This window comes from Chiloscyllium plagiosum, chromosome 15 (assembly GCF_004010195.1).
Source record: "Chiloscyllium plagiosum isolate BGI_BamShark_2017 chromosome 15, ASM401019v2, whole genome shotgun sequence".
In the NCBI taxonomy this organism is placed as follows: Eukaryota; Metazoa; Chordata; class Chondrichthyes; order Orectolobiformes; family Hemiscylliidae; genus Chiloscyllium; species Chiloscyllium plagiosum.
This window is the reverse complement of record NC_057724.1, coordinates 78,504,654-78,522,569: the sequence shown is the minus strand read 5'-3', so window position 1 is coordinate 78,522,569 and position 17,916 is coordinate 78,504,654. Positions and strand designations below refer to the sequence as shown.

Below are 17,916 nucleotides of genomic sequence, written 5' to 3'. Positions count from 1 at the left end.
TGCCAATTTTCAGGAGTTTCATGGAAGGTTTCTCTCAGTGAGTTTCATGCAGTTCTCTGCTGCTCTCACTCCATTGTACTGCTCTCACACTAGCTAGTGCTCAGCAGCAGCAAAATGCTCACCAGTTCCCGGACCTTCCATCACGTGTGCTATATTTAAACACCAGCTGTGTTCTATGTCAAACTGATCTGAAATAATCACCCAGGTCAGTGCGATGTTTCAGGTCAGGAGGAATGTGCAACAATACCACATAATTAATGACCAAATCCCTGACTGATCATAGCTCCCCTTGCACAATGCTATACAATGCTGTCAAGCATGACAGGAGGACAAGGCTAAAAGACAAGGCAAGGCAGAGATGTAATGGGTATCCAAATGGGTGCAAAGGCAGTGAGCACTACAAAAGTTTAAAAACCTCAAGATACACCATGTTGCGATGCACAAGGTGAGTGACTGCTCATGCAAGCAAAGTGACCTAGCTGCAGCATTGCAATGTAAACTATTAGCAAGCTCCAAAGTGCAGTATTGAAATCCTGAACTGTTTTAGAATCGAGCCCCAAATTTTCCCTGAAACTGTGGTGAGGCTGTTGATTTGAGTCAAAAAGCGCGGTGCTGGAAAAGCACAGTTGGTCAGGCAGCATCCGAGAAGCAGGACAATCGACGTTTTGGGCATCAGCTCTTTTCATGATGTACAGCTTTTGCTCGAAATGTTGACTCTCCTGCTCCTCAGATGCTACGTGACCAACTGTGCTTTTCCAGGACCACATTTTGTGACTCTAATCGCCAAATCTACAGTACTCACTTTCTCCTCCTGACGCTGGTGATTTGCCAATGCTGCTAATGCCAACCTCTGTGATGGAGAATATAGGCAGTCACTGCCCACGGAGAGTCCCTTAAGTGTTAGGGAATGCTGGCAAAATGGACATCTGGAACCAGCTAGTTGCAAACACCAGGTACTTGCTCAGACTTTCAGATTGGGAACTTTTGCCATCTACATTCTTCCCACTGCCTGAAATAGTAGCAAACTGCATATAAATGAGTTGAGATTTGGTAATAATTAGATGTTAATACATGAGAGACATCTTGCCAAAGGCAAGATTTTCATCTTGCTGTTAGAACCTTGAGTGGCAAATTGGATTTCTCTTCCACAACATCAAGAATCAGATTCTCTGTTCTCGCCATATTTTACCCAGCTGACTCATCGCTGCCTACATCTTTGGGGCAGGGAAGATGACCAAACGTTTGGTCAAAGATATATAGATTTTAAGGAGTGGGTTAAAATAAGAGAGGGGTAACAAGAAATAAAAGAGGGAATTCCAGAGTTTAGGGCCCAAGCGGCTAAAGACATGCCCCCAATGGGAGGTCAAGGCAGCTTGTTACGCACTTATTATGTACCAGCCACTAACACTTATCTAATTGATCATTTGATCAAATGCAGTGAAAACAGAAAGAACAACAGTTAAGGTTCAAATAAAGGGACAAGATTGAGACTGACAACAGCAAACTGATCAGCATCATTCTTTGGTAACACAGGATTTAGTGAGAGGGACAAACTGTAGGAAATCAGTGTTAATAAGCAAATGGTGTTGGGGAAATCAATGGGATCAAAGATTGATAAATCCCCAGGTCTGAATCTACATCCTAGAGTGCTTAAGGAAATGGTCTTAAAAATAATGGATACATTGATGGTCACCTTCCAAGATATCACAGACTCTGGAACAGTTCCTACAGATTGGAGAGTAGCTAACATAAACCCTTTATTTAATGAAGAAGGTGAAGAGAAAAACCATGAATTATAAACCAGTCAACCTAATGGCAGTAGAAGGGCAAATCCTAGAGTCTATTATCAACGATTTATAGCAGAGCACTTGGTAAACAGTGGCAGGATTGGACAGAGTCAGCAGGAATTTATGAAAGGGAAATCTTGCCTGACAAATCTACTGGAATTCTTCATGCATTTAACAAGTAATGCTGATTTGGGGAGTGAATGGGTATAGTCTATTTGGATTTTCAGAAGGCTTTTGACAGAAGTTCAACATAAGAGATTAACGTGTAAAATTAAAGCATGTTGGATAGGGATAGTGCATTGAGATAGGTTTGACAGAGCAAATAAAAATGGTAGGAATAATCAGGAATTTTTCCTAAAGGCAGATAGTGACTCGTGGGATACCGCAGGGAGAAGGGCTTGGACCCCTCGCAACATATGTTAATGACTGAATGAGGGAACTGAATGAATGTATGTCGCCAGATTTTCAGATGGTGACAATGCTGGGTGGGCGAGTGAGCTGTGAGGAGGAGGCAGAGATTCTTCAATATAATTTGGACAGGCTGAGCGAGTGGGCAAATGATTGAAGATGCAGTATAATGTGGATAAATGCGAGGACAACCACTTTGGTACTTCAGTTTCAACTGAATGAAGAGAAGACAGTCAGCAAGAGGATATATTGAGGCCCCAGGGGAGGGATAACTTCACAGCTGTAGGTTCAAGTGTCTGCTGTTTTGGCCGAGGTGGAGGTATGGGAATAGGAAGGAAAACGTTAAACAGGCACATCAAAGGAAAGTGGTGGGTTGATTGATCTGTGATTTAAAAAAAAAGTGTTTTTTCGGGAAGAAGGGGTTAACTGAAAAACAACAGAAATAACTGAAAGTCAATGCAAATACAATAAAGTAACACAGTAAGCAAAGTTAACATAAGGGAAGTTCATTGTATTCTTATACAAATATTTTTTTAAAAGCAAGTCACTAAAGGGCTTAAGGGAAACCATGGCATCAGAGCTCACAACTGTGGTATGTTCTGTCTGTGCGATATGGCCAATTTTGGAAGCTTCACCTGGCCCTCATGACCACGTATACAGGAAGTGAGTCAACATGATCATAGATTTCTAGGACACTACCCTCAAACACAATCCCAATGGGGGATCTGGGGCAGGCGAGCTGCACATGAACCGGAATGGGGCCGGCATCCTCACAGCGAGGTTTGTTGGTGCTGGTGGACAGGGTTTAAACTTATTTGACAGGAATGTGGGATCCAGACAGAATGTTCAGTAGGGGCAAGATGAATGGCCATGTTTGAAAATGCCAGCAAGTGAGTCAAGAGGGCATACTAATTAAAGGCCATTTCAGGCACAAGGGAGTTTGGCAAGGTTGGATGGTACCTGTATTTATATTACTGCAAAGAGTTAACAAACAAGGCAGGTGACTGAGGGCACACATTCAAACATGGCAGTGTGATATCGTTGCTGTGATTGAGGTATGGTTGAGAGGGCGACAGGATTGGCAGCTCAATATTCTAGGATACAATGTCTTCAGGCAAGACAGGGAGGAGGTAAAAGAGATGGGGTGATTGAATATTGATAAAGGAATCTATTACAGCAGTGAGCAAAGATGACATCTGAGAAGGCTCTTCAAATTAAGGCACATGGGTAGAACCTCATAGCCAAACAGGAGCAATCCCATTGCTGGCACGTACTGCATGCCTCGTAACAGTCTTGACAGAAATAGAAGGAAAAGAACAGGTGGAGGCTGTGGCCTGGTGACATTATCTCTATACCATTAATCCAAAGATCCTGGTAACATTCTGGGGACCTGGGTTTGAATCCTGCCATGGCAGATGGCGGAATTTGAATTCAATAAACATCTGGAATTACAAGTCTAATTAGCATCATGAAACCATTGTTGATTCTCAAAAAAAAACTAATTGTTGGCTCACTAATGTCCTTTAGGAAAGGACACTGCTGTCCTTGCCTGGCCTGGCCTACATGTGACTTCAGACCCATAGCAACGTGACTGATACTTAACTATCCTTTGGGCAATTAGGGATGGATACCAAATGCTGGCCTGGCCAGTGACACCCATATTCTGTAAATGAATAAATAAAGACACACAGCAGTGCGATTCGCCCTTTACTGCCATCTGGACAATTAGGAATGGACAATAAATGCCGGACTAGCCAGCAATGCCCACATCCTGTGAACAAATAAAACAAATTACAAGAGCATATACCTAGGCAATTTCAGAAATGTCAAAAGTAATAATGTTGTGATAATGGGGGATTTCTACTTCTGCTCATTAACTGGGATAGCCAAAGTGTGAAAGGTTCAGGAGAGCTAAATTCTTAGAATTTTTTTTAGGCCAACACACAGAATTTTAGGTAAGGAAGTCAGGCAAGTAGTTAAAGTATCAATGGGGGAGCATTTTGCAGACAGTAATCGTAACTACACCAGATTCAAGATTGTTATGGACAAGGACAAAGATGGGCTGGAAATCAATGTCCTAAGCTTGGGGTGGGTGAGGGGGACCAATTTTAATGTAATCAGTTATAATTTGGCCAAAGTGGATCGGGAATAGATACTTTTACATAAATCTGTGCCAGAGCAGCAGGATCCGTTCAAGGAGGAAATTAGGGAGAGCTCAACAAAGACAAAGGGCAGGGCCAACAAATCCAGTAACCCTAGATATCAAGGGGTACACCAGATTGGATAAAGAGAAAAAGGGTGGTTTTTAAAAAGTAACTAAAATATCTTCAGCTGTTGAGTGAAACAAGGGCAGAAATAGCAAGGGCTTTGGTGACAATTTTCAATTTCTGTCTGGCCATAATTTGGAGATGTCAGTGTTGGACTGGGGTGTACAAAGTTAAAAATCACACAACACCAGGTTATAGTCCAACAGGTTTAATTGGAAGCTAGTGTGCTTCCAATTAAACCTGTTGGACTATAACCTGGCGTTGTGTGATTTTTAACTTTGTCTGGCCATAGAAGAGGTGCTAGAGGACTGAAGGACAGCCAATATGGTACTGCTATTCAAGAAGGGAACAAGGGAGAAAGCAGGAATCATAGGCCAGTCAGTCTAATCTCAGTGGTGGAGAAACAATTGCATGCAATTCTGAGGGAGAGAATTAATCTGCACTTGGAGAGGCAGGATTTAATAAAGAGCAGTCAGCATGACTTTGCTAAGGGGAGATAGTGCCTGAAGAGAAATTGAGGTCTGCAGATGCTGGAGATCAGAGCTGAAAGTGTGTTGCTGGAAAAGCGCAGCAGGTCAGGCAGCATCCAGGGAACAGGAGAATCGACGTTTCGGGCATAAGCCCTTCTTCAGGAATCTCCCGAGATAGTGCCTGACCAACTTTGAGCGAAGGTTTGCCAGGCTGATTCCTGGGAAAGTGGGTCTGCCACATGAGGAGATGTTGAATTGATTAGGAGTATATTGTCTGGAGTTCAGATAAATGAGGGGAAATCTAATAGAACCTATAAAATTCTAATAGGACTAGACTGGATAGGAAAAAGAAAGATTCCTGATGGTGGTGAGTCCAGAACCAGTGATCACAGTCGAGGGACATGAGGTAAATCAGTTAGAACTGAGACGAGAAGAAATTTCTTGACCCAGAGTGGTGAGCCTGTGGAACGTGTTCAAAGGGCCAAATGGCCTACACTTGCTCTGTTTCTCTATGTAAAACTGCACATGCAACCATAAGGATAAAGTGTTATGGTTGTCAAAAAGAAGATACAGTTTACAAAACACAGAGGGCCAAAGAGGTGTGTCACAAAAGCAAAGGACAACAAAATGATCGACTGGATTGCAAAGTAAAACTTGGAATCGGTATCAAAACTCTCAAGACGGTATTACAGCTGAGATGAACAACCAGATAAGGGTAACACTGATCCTTTAAAAAACCGATAAAGGAAGTACTATAAATTAAAATCAAATAGTGGCAGACTTGTTTCATAATAATTTTGTTCACCTTCATAGTACAGAACAATATATTTGATATTCTAGAGAAACTATTATTGAATAAAGACCTAAAACAAATCAAAATTAGTATGAAAAAACATTATAAAACAAAGTACACTCAGACAATCAATCTGGATTTTTAAGCTCCAGTCTCGGGAGTGGGACCTGGTCCCACAATCTTCTAGTTTAGAAGCAAGGGTTGCCAACTGAGCCACACTTACTCAGAACAGTCGATGTAGGTTATGCAGAAGACTTTTTTTTTTAGAGCTAACGCAATAGGCAGGAGAATATTTATTGATAGAGTTTATTTGGATTTCAAGGTGACATTAAGATTCTAATTAAGGCATTGCAATACTAGCTCAAATTAAAGGAATTGAAGGTCAATTCTTTACCTTGTTAGGTAGAAGACAACATGGAAATGGAGTAATGTGCATATATACCAATTGGGAATAAGTGAGCACCTGTTCTCCACAAAGGCCCCTGCTGGAGCTTCAAGTACTCACTATATTTCTTAATAAATTTTGATAATAGAATAGTGAGCCATATGTCCAAATTTGCCAATGATATGAACACTGGCAATATAGCAATAACGTAGACAGGAACATAAAATTACAGACATTGGTAGGTTGATAGGGACAAAACATTAGCAGATTGATTTCAACTTAATTACTTAAAATGTCATTTAATTTTGGAAGCAGGTAAGAATATTTACCATTTATTCAATAAACAAAACAAGAAAGAAATGGAAGTCCATTAATTTGGAGGTCCACATACACAGATCAGGAAACCATATTGGTCAGTTAGTTGGACCATGTTTGGACGAACTTATGCAGTTCTGTTAGAAAGGTTATACTGACTTTGGAAGAAGTGCTGCACAGTTCCATCAAAATATTACCAACTTCTCAGAGGTAAAATATAAAACAATGACATCAACTAGACTTATATTTGTTAGAGTGTAGAAGGCAACCGATTGAAATCTTGAAAAGAATTAACAGAGTAGATAAGAGAAACTTTTTGAACTCATTAGGGGACATCATCTTAAAATCAGAACCAGGGCATTGATTGGTTTAAAATGTTTCTTTACACAGCAGTGGCAGAAGTCTAGAACTCTTCCCACGATAGCAGTAGGTTCAAATTCATAATTTTCAACTAGGCTGCATATATTTTTGCTCATGGAGATTTTCTAAGGGACATAAAGACAGAAGGACAGATGAAGTTTGGACATAGATTAGATTCCCCTAAGTGTGGAAACAGGCCCTTCAGCCCAACAAGTCCACACCAACCCTCCAAAGAGTAACCCATCCAGACCCATTTCCCTGTGACTAATGCACCTAACACTATGGGCAATTTAGCATGGCCAATTCACCTGACCTGCACATCTTTGGACTGTGGGATGAAACTGGAGTATCCTGAGGAAACCCACGCAGACATAGGGAGAACGTGCAAACTCCACACAGACAGTCGCCAGAGGCTGGAATCGAATCTAGGACACTGGTGCTGTGAGGCAGCAGTGCTAACCACTGAGCCACCGTGCCGCCCCACGGTGAATGTGTTATGATCCCAATGGATGTTACTACTGACTTGACAGAACATGTTTTTTTCCAATTTAACTTGTTTTTTTTTGGTAAACAAACAAGACTGCAGAGCTGGTTTCAACAATAAAACAAGAAATTTGTCACAGAACAGAAATAATATAAACAACCAAATGAAATATAGTGCAGTTTGAAAGATTTCAAAATATCTGACAAAACAAGATCCCATCTACTCCTCGAAATCACCACTTTACAGATGATCAAAATTCAGAGAAATGTTCCTATGTGTTGCTTCTTTCCAGTTCTGGTCCCAAGAGTTGTGAAGCCTTTTGCTTTTACTCTCACAAATTAAATCTATGGTTGTTCAAATCTATGCCCATTTTGAATGAAATGGGGTAGTTTACACAAATGAAAACCCTTACATGAGGTAATTTATTCCCTTTACTGTCCTCTGAACAAACTAATTTTCCTAGGAAAACTAAATTTTACACCTGACTTCAGTTATGAATTCAGTTCTAAGGAAACCTAAGTGTTTAACGAAATTTAGAAAATACTCACCCATCCTAGTTTTTACTGAACGAATGGCATAATTTAATATACTTTTACTTATAGAATCCCTACAATGTGGAAACAAGCCATTCGGCCAAACAAGACCACACCAACCCTTTGAAGAGTAACCCACCCAGACCCATTCCCCTGCTCTATTACTCCTGACTAATGCGCCTAACCTACACATCCCCAAACACTACAGGTAATTTAGCATGGCCAATTCACCTAACCTGCACATCTTTGGACTGTGGAGGAAACTGGAGCACTCAGAGGAAACCCAAGCAGACACAGGGATAATGTGCAAACACCACACAGACTGTCGCCCGAGGCTGGAATTGAACCAGGTACCCTGGAGCTGCGAGGTAGCAGTGCTAACCACCGAGCCACCCCTACTGCCATAAAACACCACAATATAAACAAACTTCCATTCGGCTTAGTTAAACTACTTCACACAAAAAATAATTGCCACAACTCTGAAATCTAATCTTTTATAAAAAACATAATTACATAAATCACACACCTTTCGGTACAATAGCAGAACAGTCTTGAAGGGGTGAACAGATTCTAAATTTTCAAGAACATACCTTAATTGACTGACGGAAGAATATTTTTTATCTTGGACAACCACTTTGTGTAGTTCCAGCAGTAGCTCATGCACTTTTGCCTCATTTCTTGCTTTGAACTCCTGAATGTTTTTTGTTGTCAGTTCTAAAAGCTTCATGTTAGTATGGAAAAGCCTGCAGGCATAACACGTGGCCATTGCTGTTTCCATCTTGTCTCCTGTGAGCACCCACACGCTCATACCCGCAGAGCGCAAGGCTTCAACCGTTTCTGCAGCTTGTTCTTGGAGCCTTTTCATGGAGGAAAAAGTAAAGCAAAGCAATTGGAATTCTCAAAAAAAAAAATCAAGTAGCAGCATCAGCACTTTCCTTTGTTAGACAAATACTTCTTTCTAATATTATTACCTGAATTTATTCACAAAACATTAGTGGAATCTTACTTTTTTTTGGCTAAGTGAGAGTTGAATTGAATTTCAAAGAGATTCTTGCCATGAAGCCCTGAAAGCTTACTTGCTGCATCTTAACAAATGTGTCCCATTTACTTGTTAACCTGCCCCTACCGTGTCCCTCATGTCTGATTTGATTTCTATCTTATCACATACCATTTCCTGGAGACACTACCATTGCTGGGATGGCTCAGAATTGGCGTGGATGCATTGGTTACCAGTCATCTTTAAAATACTGTTGCGCAATCAGACGAGTGCTGTCAGTAAAAAGCTGTTATGCATGGTTCCTGACATTTATCCTGTACGTGGTAGACAGCGGTAACTGTCACACTAAAATGCAGGCGGGGCCTGAGATCCTGTTGAATGAGACGTTGCAAATGTGGGACTTCCTCTTTCCCCAGCACCAACAACGACACCACATTATACCACCCAGGTTAGTACAGTCACAGTTGTTAGCGGAAATGTCCAGCAATTTTCTTTTCCACTCCACCAACAGAACTTTCACCATCTTCCTTCCCTTCCCTCACAGCAACCATCTCTGCTACTGAATTTAACTTCCCCCTACACCCCCCACCTCCAAGTCTCATGCTCTACCACTCTATTATTGTAAAAGCTTCCCCACTTGCTCACGCACCTAAACCCTGCATGCCCTCTATGATGTCTACTCACTTACGCAAGACACCTCCCCACCTGCACCAGAAGTAACATTTATGTCATCCACCTTCATCTTCCACTGTAATTGCCTTTCTTCCAACAGGGTAGCAGCACCAATTGAGAAGTAACAGTCAAAGTTGCCCTACATTTGGCTCCTCACTCCTTAAAGGAGACAATCCTAACTTTGACTGCCTTGAACTGTTGACTGACCATGTCTTACTGTGCTGGGACTCCAGCAGCAAAGACTATCACTCTTGGTTTGACTCTAGACTTGCGGAAGACTATGACAAGCTTAGTCTTTGGATCTTTACTAAATGGCATGGCAAGACAGAAGTAATATCAGCTTTATCTCTCTTGCCGAGGGGGCAAAATGTATAAAGGCAAGGCAGATAGACTCCGAACACTATGACAGTGAGCAAAGAAACCAGAGAAGCAGCCTTGTCTGGTCCACAAACTGAGGGTGTGTCCCTGAGTGTAGTGTCCTTGCAGTAGCTTGCATTTACAGCTGCCAGTGTAGCAGCATCCGGTAAGTGAATCATTAAGAGGCTGGCACACATCAGATGCCAATGTCTCTGGATTTGGGTGCATGTGGTTGGTGGCCATGGAGCCTGGTCAGAGATGTTGGGATGTGCTACCCAACATGGCGCAAGTAACGAGCTGAAGTAAATTAGAACAGTACCTGTCAACATGCTACGATTTCTCAATGTCTAGTTTGTACAACAGGAAGCTGAATGTTAAAGAGCTGAGTTTATCAAGAAGTTTATCAAGTCATAATTCTCCTGGTCTTAGCACTTTGTTAAAGAATAAAAGATGCTCCCAAATCAACATACGCCTCACTAGACTTTTCACTCGATTCTGCCACAAACCTCTTCATACCCCACCCAATTATTAAAATCCCAATAAGATCAGCCTATTAAGTTTTACAATGGTCAGTTTTCAAATGAAAACAATTAAAACTCTTATGCAGTGCCACCTAGAACAGACAATTCAGTCAAGACATATAACAAAATTTCTGGAAACGCTCAGGTAGTCAGGCAGCGCCTGTGGAAAAATTGAAAGATGGGGTTAAATGTTTCGGGTCATTGATAAATCAGAATTAGCTGATAAATGGTCATCCATTTGCAACATGTTACAGACTAGGCTAGCCCTCTCAAAACAGTTCAGAAAAGTAGCCGAGACCAAAGTTGCGAATTTTTGATTTTTTGTCTGCTTCCTGTTTCATTTTATGCTGCGATACTTTTAAGTGTTATCTAGGCAACTCACCAGCTCTATTTAATTGTTCCCTAAAATTTGACAGAGTCCAAATATGTAGTCTCTGAGTTCTGACTTACCAATTTCTCTTCAATTATTTTTAACGGACCTCTTGTTTCATGCCCCAAAACGAATTGAAATGGACTGAATTTGGTCAATTAATTTGGTACATCTCTGATTGCAAAAATCACAAATGGAATTCCCTTATCCCAATCATTTGAATAGTCCTGACATAAGCCCTCAGCATGGTCTTTAATGTCTGATGCCACCTTCCCAGCGCTCCCTGCAATTCAGGATGATACACAGTAGATTTGAATTGTTTTATTCCTAAGCAGTCTATAACTTCCTTGAATAATTTTGATGTGAGGTTTGACCCTTGATCTGATTGTATCTCTATTGGTAGTCCATATCTAGTGAAAAATTTGAATAATTGTTCTACAATGCTTTTAGCTGTGATATTACATAATGGGACAGTCTCTGGAAATCTCGTTGACACATCCATTATTGTTAACAAGTACAGATTCCCACTTTTTCTTTGAGGTAGGGGAACTACGCTGTCAATGAAAACTCTTGTAAAAGGTTCCTCAAATGTAGGAATAGGTATTAAAGGTGGGGGTTTTATGACTGCCTATGGTTTTCCAATTACCTGACATGTATGACACGTCTGGCAAAATTCAACTACATCCTTGTGCAGTCCAGGCCAGTAAAATGTTTTTGTATTTTAGCTTGAGTTTTTCTCAATCCGAAATGACCTCCAAGTCATAGCTCATGTGCCACTCGCAACAGCTCCTTCCCATACCCCACAGACAATACGATTTGATGAACTTCTGCCCTTTTCTCATCTGTCTGAATATCTCATCGGTCTCCATTTCCTCATTAAGACATCATTTTTAAGGGGCGGCATGATGGCTCAGTGGTTAGCACTGCTGCCTCACAACACCAGGGACCCGGGTTCAATTCCCACCTCGGGCAACTGTCTGTGTGGAGTTTGCACATTCTCCCTCTGTCTGCGTGGGTTTCCTCTGGATGCTCCGGTTCCCTCCCACAGTCCAAAGATGTGCAGGTTAGGAGAACTGGCCATGCTAAATTGCCCATAGTATTAGGTGCACTAGTCAGGGGTAAATGTAGGGGAATGGGTTTGGATGGATTGCCCTTTGGAGGATCGGTGTGGACATTTTGGGCTGAAGGGCCTGTTTCCACACGGTTGGGAATCTAAATCTAAACATTCAGGGATACATTCAGATTTCTTTTCTGTGTATGCCTTTTGATACAACTGCTTTAAATTTTCATCTTTCTGCTGTAACTCAGTTGACTTATCTGAGCTAAAGATGTCTGTATTGTCATCTATCTGCTCCTAGGGAAAAGTGAGGACTGCAGATGTTGGAAATCAGAGTCTAGATTACAGTGGTACTGGAAAAGCACAGCAGGTCAGGCAACACCTGAGGAGCAGGAAGATCGATGTTTCGGGCAAAAGCCCTTCATCAGCTTCATTCCTGTCTCAACCATCTGATTAAACAGGGTCTCTGCTAATTCCACTTCAACTTTCTTATCTGTACCCTTTGATCTCTCCTGTTTCAGCTCGTGACATTGTGACCTCATTACCACACAGTCAGGAAAAATCCCAGGATATGTGTCCTGCATTATTTCAATTGCTTGAGTTTCCAATGGCTTTTCAACCACAGTAGGCAACACTCCTACTGGTGAATCAGCTATATCATTAACAAGGACAAATTGTATTCCTGGAGCTGAGAGTTTGTCCAGTACTCCTACCTTGAATTCTCCACTATTCTCTGGACACTCTAAGCACACCTCACATAATTGAATGTTTTTTGTCTCACTGTGAATTTCCGTTACTAGTACCTTTTCTGGCAACAGTCCTTCAGAACTACATATCCCCTCATCTTTCAGCATCCCAGACTGAGAGGATCCTGTGTCTCTTAATATTGTAACCGCTTTACCTGCTGCTCCTGACCTATGTGAATACATTTTACCTTCACAGGTATATAGCTTAAGAAGATCTGGCATTTCCTCTTTAACAAACCTCCAACCACCTTGTACATTCTGGTGCAGCCTTCTAGCCTCCACTGTGCTTTCTGTTATCACTCTAACAAAGTTCTCTGGCTTTATACTGTTTTCCTACATTCCGCTTCCCAGAGCTTATAGAACATAGAACAGTACAGCACAGAACAGGGCCCTTTAGCCCACAATGTTGTGCCGACCACTGATCCTCATGTATGCACCCTCAAATTTCTGTGACCATATGCATGTCCAGTAGTCTCTTAAATGTCCCCAGTGACCTTGCTTCCACAACTGCCGCTGGCAACGCATTCCATGCTCTCACAACTCTGTGTAAAGAACCCACCTCTGACATCCCCTCTATACTTTCCTCCAACCAGCTTAAAACTATGACCCCTCATGTTAGTCACTCCACACTGCCAAGAATCTGATCCTTAATCCTGTACTCAGCTTTCAAATTCGACATTCCAAAATGCATCACCTCGCATTTATCCAGGTTGAACTCCATCTGCCACCTCTGCATCCTGTCAATGTCCTGCTGCAGCCTACAACAGCCCTATATACTGTCAACAACACCTCCAACCTTTGTGTCGTCTGCAAACTTGCTGACCCATCCTTCAATCTCCTCATCCAAGTCATTAATAAAAATTACAAACAGTAGAGGCCCAAGGACAGAGCCCTGTGGAACACCACTCACCACAGACTTCCAGGCAGAATATTTTCCTTCTACTACCACTCGCTGTCTTCTGTTGGCCAGCCAATTCTGTATCCAGACAGCTAAGTTCCCCTGTATCCCATTCCTCCTGATCTTCTGAATGGGCCTACCATGGGGAACCTTATCAAATGCCTTGCCGAAGTCCATATACACCACATCCACAGCTCGACCCTCATCAACTTTTCTAGTTCAATCCTCAAAGAACTAAGGTTTGAGGCATGACTGCCACTCACAAAGCCGTGTTGACTGCATTTAATCAAGCTATGCTCTTCCAGATGGTCATAAATCATATCCTCAGAATCCTTTCTAACACCTTGCAGACGACAGACGTGAGACTTACTGGTCTGTAATTGCCAGGGATTTCCCTATTTCCTTTCTTGAAGAGAGGAATTACATTTGCCTCTCTCCAGTCCTCAGGTACTCCAGTGGAGAGCGAGGATGAAAAGATCTTCGCAAGTGGTGAAGCAATTGCATTTCTCGTTTCCCAAAGCAGCTGAGGACAAATCTTGTCCGAGCCTGGCGACTTGTCAATCTTAATGTTTGACAAACTTTTCAGCTCATCAGCTTCCTCAATCTCTATCCATTCCAGCATGCACACCTGCTCTTCAAAGGTTTCATTCACTACAAAGTTCATTTCTTTCTTAAAGACAGAAGCAAAAATCTCATTTAGGGCTTCCCCTACCTCCTTAGACTCCACACACAAATTCCCTATGCTATCCCTGAACGGCCCTACTCTTTCTTTGACCATTCTCTTATTCCTCACATAAGTGTAAAATGCCTTTGTGTTCTCCCTAATCCGTTCTGCCAAGCCTTTCTCGTACCCCCTCCTGGCTCTCCTTAGACCATTTTTGAGCTCCTTCCTCGCCTGTCTGTAATCCTCTAGAGCTGAGCTTGACCCTAGCTTCCTCCACCTTATGTAAGCTACCTTTTTCCTTTTGACGAGAAGCTCCACCGCTCTCGTCATCCAAGGTTCCTTTATCTTACCACTTCTTGCCTGTCTCAGAGGGACATATTTATTCATCACTTGCAACAACTGTTCCTTAAACAGTCTCCACATGTCTATAGTGCCTTTACCATGGAACAATTGCTCCCTAGCCATGCTTCCTAACTCATGTCTAATCGCATCATAGTTTCCTCTTCCTCAATTAAATATCCTCCCATTTTGCCTAATCCTCTCCTCCATAGCGATGTAGAATGTGAGGAGTTGTGGTCACTATCAGCAAAATGCTCTCCCACCACAAGATCTGATACTTGCCCCGGCTCGTTTCCGAGCACCAAGTCTAGAATGGCCTCTCCCCTCGTCGGCCTGTCAACGGACTGAGTTAGGAAACCCTCCTGAACACACCTTACAAAAACAGCTCCATTCAAATCTTCTGCTCGAAGGAAGTTCCAATCAATATTGGGAAAGTTAAAGTCACCCATTACAACAACCCTACTACGTCCACACTTTTCCAAAATCTGCCAACCTATGCTTTCTTCCATCTCCCTGCTGCTATTGGGGGGGGCCTGTAGTAAACCCCTAACGAGGTGACTGCTCCCTTGCTGTTCCTAATTTCCACCCATACTGACTCGGTAGGTAGATCTTCCTTGACAATGGAAGCTTCTGTAGCTGTGATACCCTTTCTGATTAGTAGTGCTACACCCCCTCCTCGTTTTCTCCTAACCCGTTGATTTCACATGGCCTATTTTGCTGCAGTGAAAACACCAGAGCTTTTTAACTTCTCTATCCTCTTCAAGGGTTTCCTTTTTACCCTGTGATAAGTTATCCTTATGATCTTCACCGAGATCTACCTTTCCCTTTCCATGTGAGGATTTCTCTTTTCCCCAATTTCTATCCCTCATGAATTGAAATTGATTCTGAAAGCCAAACTTTGTTTTATGGACTAACTCAATCATTGGCCATTCCTGCTGCTAACCTTGCTGTTTCAACTTTCTGCAATTCCACGAGCTCTCACCACTGCAGAAAGTGAATTTTTGAACTCCTGTCTAAGTGCCAATTTCCGAAGTTCAATCTCTCTCTTTTTTACATCTTTCCTCTGCTTTTAATCGTAATTCCGTCTTTTGCCTCTAACTCAATCTGCTTCATTTTCATTGGAATTTTAGCCACCTCTAAAGATTCTGATGTGGTTCCAGCAAATTTAAATACTGAGCTACTGCTGCAGTTATCTCTTCTTTCCTCACGGAAGGAGGCAGCTCCAACCCCAGCTTGTCTGCTAATTCCTGCATCTTGGCTTCAACCTCCTTTTGTAAGGTCACTTCTTCCACCTCCAGAAAACTCAATGATTGAAAAAGTTATTGCTATCCCAAGCACTGTTTAAATCAACCAAAATCAACACCCGGAATAAAAGACACTGACACCTACTACTTGCCAAGTTTGAGTCCAACAGCCGAATCCCAATTTAGAACTACAGAATGAATCCCAGTATGAGCCCCCAATCTATTATGGACCAGGCAAGCCCCCTCAAAATATTTCAAAGTGGTAGCCCAGACCTTAACTTTGCTAGTTGTGTTTAGCAAGCCTACAGTGGATGTTGCAGTAGAGAATCAGTTGGTCAAATCACTTCATTTTAAACAAAACAGAATTTATTTCCAAGATGACTGAATGGAACAGAAAACAGAGTACTGAATAACCTATCCTATCCGAAAACCCAAACGACTATTCCGACTTAATGACGCTATTCCAAAATACTTGCAACAATTCCCACAAACTCCCCTTGGCATAAAAGGAGAGAAGTCAGAGAGCGAGTGAATGAGAGACTAGAAGCCTTTCTTCTCTCTCTCTCTCACACACACACACACACACACACACACACACAAATACACCTGCAAACCAGAACATGGCTGAGCTGGGAGAACTGGCCACTCACCTTTTATTACACGTGTTTTTTTAAAACTTAAAAACCTTCTGCCTGAGGCAGTATCTGTTAGCTATCATCAAATTGGCCCTAACGTAGACTTTTCAGAACCTGGGTCATTTACAACCTCTCTGAAAAAAAAAACAAGGACGGCATAACCTTGTTAAATAGCAGCTTTGTCACAAACATTAACACTCTTTTCAGAGCTCCAGAGATGCTTCCGATAACACTCAAGGTCAGACATTTTCGGTTTTCATTTTGGATTGCTAACATCTACAATAATTTTAATTTTGTTTCCCAAGGACATGAATAGACAGAAAGTTGTCAATAATTGCATTGAGTACTGGGAGTGAGTACTTGTGCAGAGTCAACCTGCTACCTGACTTTGTGACTATAACTGCTTCAAGGTTGATAACGAATTCCTTGCTATAGAAGTCATTATTGACACTTGATATCACATCAGACATCCTGAATGGGTTTAGAAACTTTTTGCTTTTGCCATGTATTAAGTCATGTTAAATACACTTCTGATTTAATATCCTTATCACATATCAAGAGTAGGAACATTTTAATATGCCAATTCCTAACATGGGCCCAAGTATCTTGACAAAATCTTTTTTTGAATGGAGATGTCTATTTTGTTAGTTTGATCTTGCATATTGTTTTCAGTGTAAAAATGGAATAATGTTGCAAATAGAGAAATAGAAACTTTGCAAATAAACAGCTCAATTTCATGCAAGTTCAAATGCAATACTTCTGTTTAAGAACATGAGCAATAATTTTCCAGATTATTTTCTCTGAAATATTGGTTTTACAGTACTAATAGTCCACATATTAGCAAAGCAGCAGGGAATTCTAACTGCTGTGCTCCACGATCAGGTGATCACTCATTCAAAAAGTTAAAATGTTAGCTGTTGGAGGTATCAGATGTTTTAGTGAAAGCACATATACTGTTCAACCATCTACAAGGTTTTTATTTCTGCATGAACAGAAATGAAAGGAATGATGTTTCATGTGTATGTGTGTGCACACTTTAAGACAAAATAGATATATTAAAACATCAGAAACCTGACGACAGACTGCTGCTTGATCTGATATCTAATTACAGAATTGTGTTTTTATTTCTAATTCAGCTAATGGTGGTGTATCTTGCACATGAATGACAATACTGGCTGGGAGAAAGTTAGTTATTGCTATCCTGGGAGACTTCCAACAGAGAAGGTTATTAATAGTTTTAATAATTTTGCAACACAGGTGAAACCTGGCCTCAGTGTATGTATAATTATAAATTTTGTAAAGGATTCATTTCTTCTGCCCAAGTCCTTTGAAACAGGAACTTCATCAGCTCATCTGGTTTTCATGATTTTGCTAAACAGCATATGTACAATTACTTTAGAAGGACAACAGATATACTGTAAAGTATAAGATTAAAAAATAGTAGCTGAAAATGTGTTGCTGGAAAAGTGCAGCAGGTCAGGCAGCATCCAGGGAACAGGAGAATCGACGTTTCGGGCATAAGCCCTTCTTCAGGTATGAGGAAAGTTTATCCAGCAGGCTAAGATAAAAGGTAGGGAGGAGGGACTTGGGGGAGGGGAGTCGGAAATGTGATAG

At 41.5% G+C, this 17,916-nt stretch overlaps 1 protein-coding gene across 8 annotated transcripts in view; it reads right to left on the bottom strand.

The window, feature by feature from the left end:
- The window catches only part of LOC122557439 (phospholipid-transporting ATPase IH-like), a 162,222-nt gene that overhangs the window by 44,046 nt on the left and 100,260 nt on the right, over window positions 1–17,916 (bottom strand). For all 8 annotated transcript variants that reach the window (XM_043705189.1, XM_043705187.1, XM_043705188.1 and 5 more), the window contains exon 19: window positions 8,393–8,659. In XM_043705189.1, coding sequence (XP_043561124.1) covers window positions 8,393–8,659 — 267 coding nt within the window. The remainder of the gene's footprint in view (window positions 1–8,392; window positions 8,660–17,916) is intronic.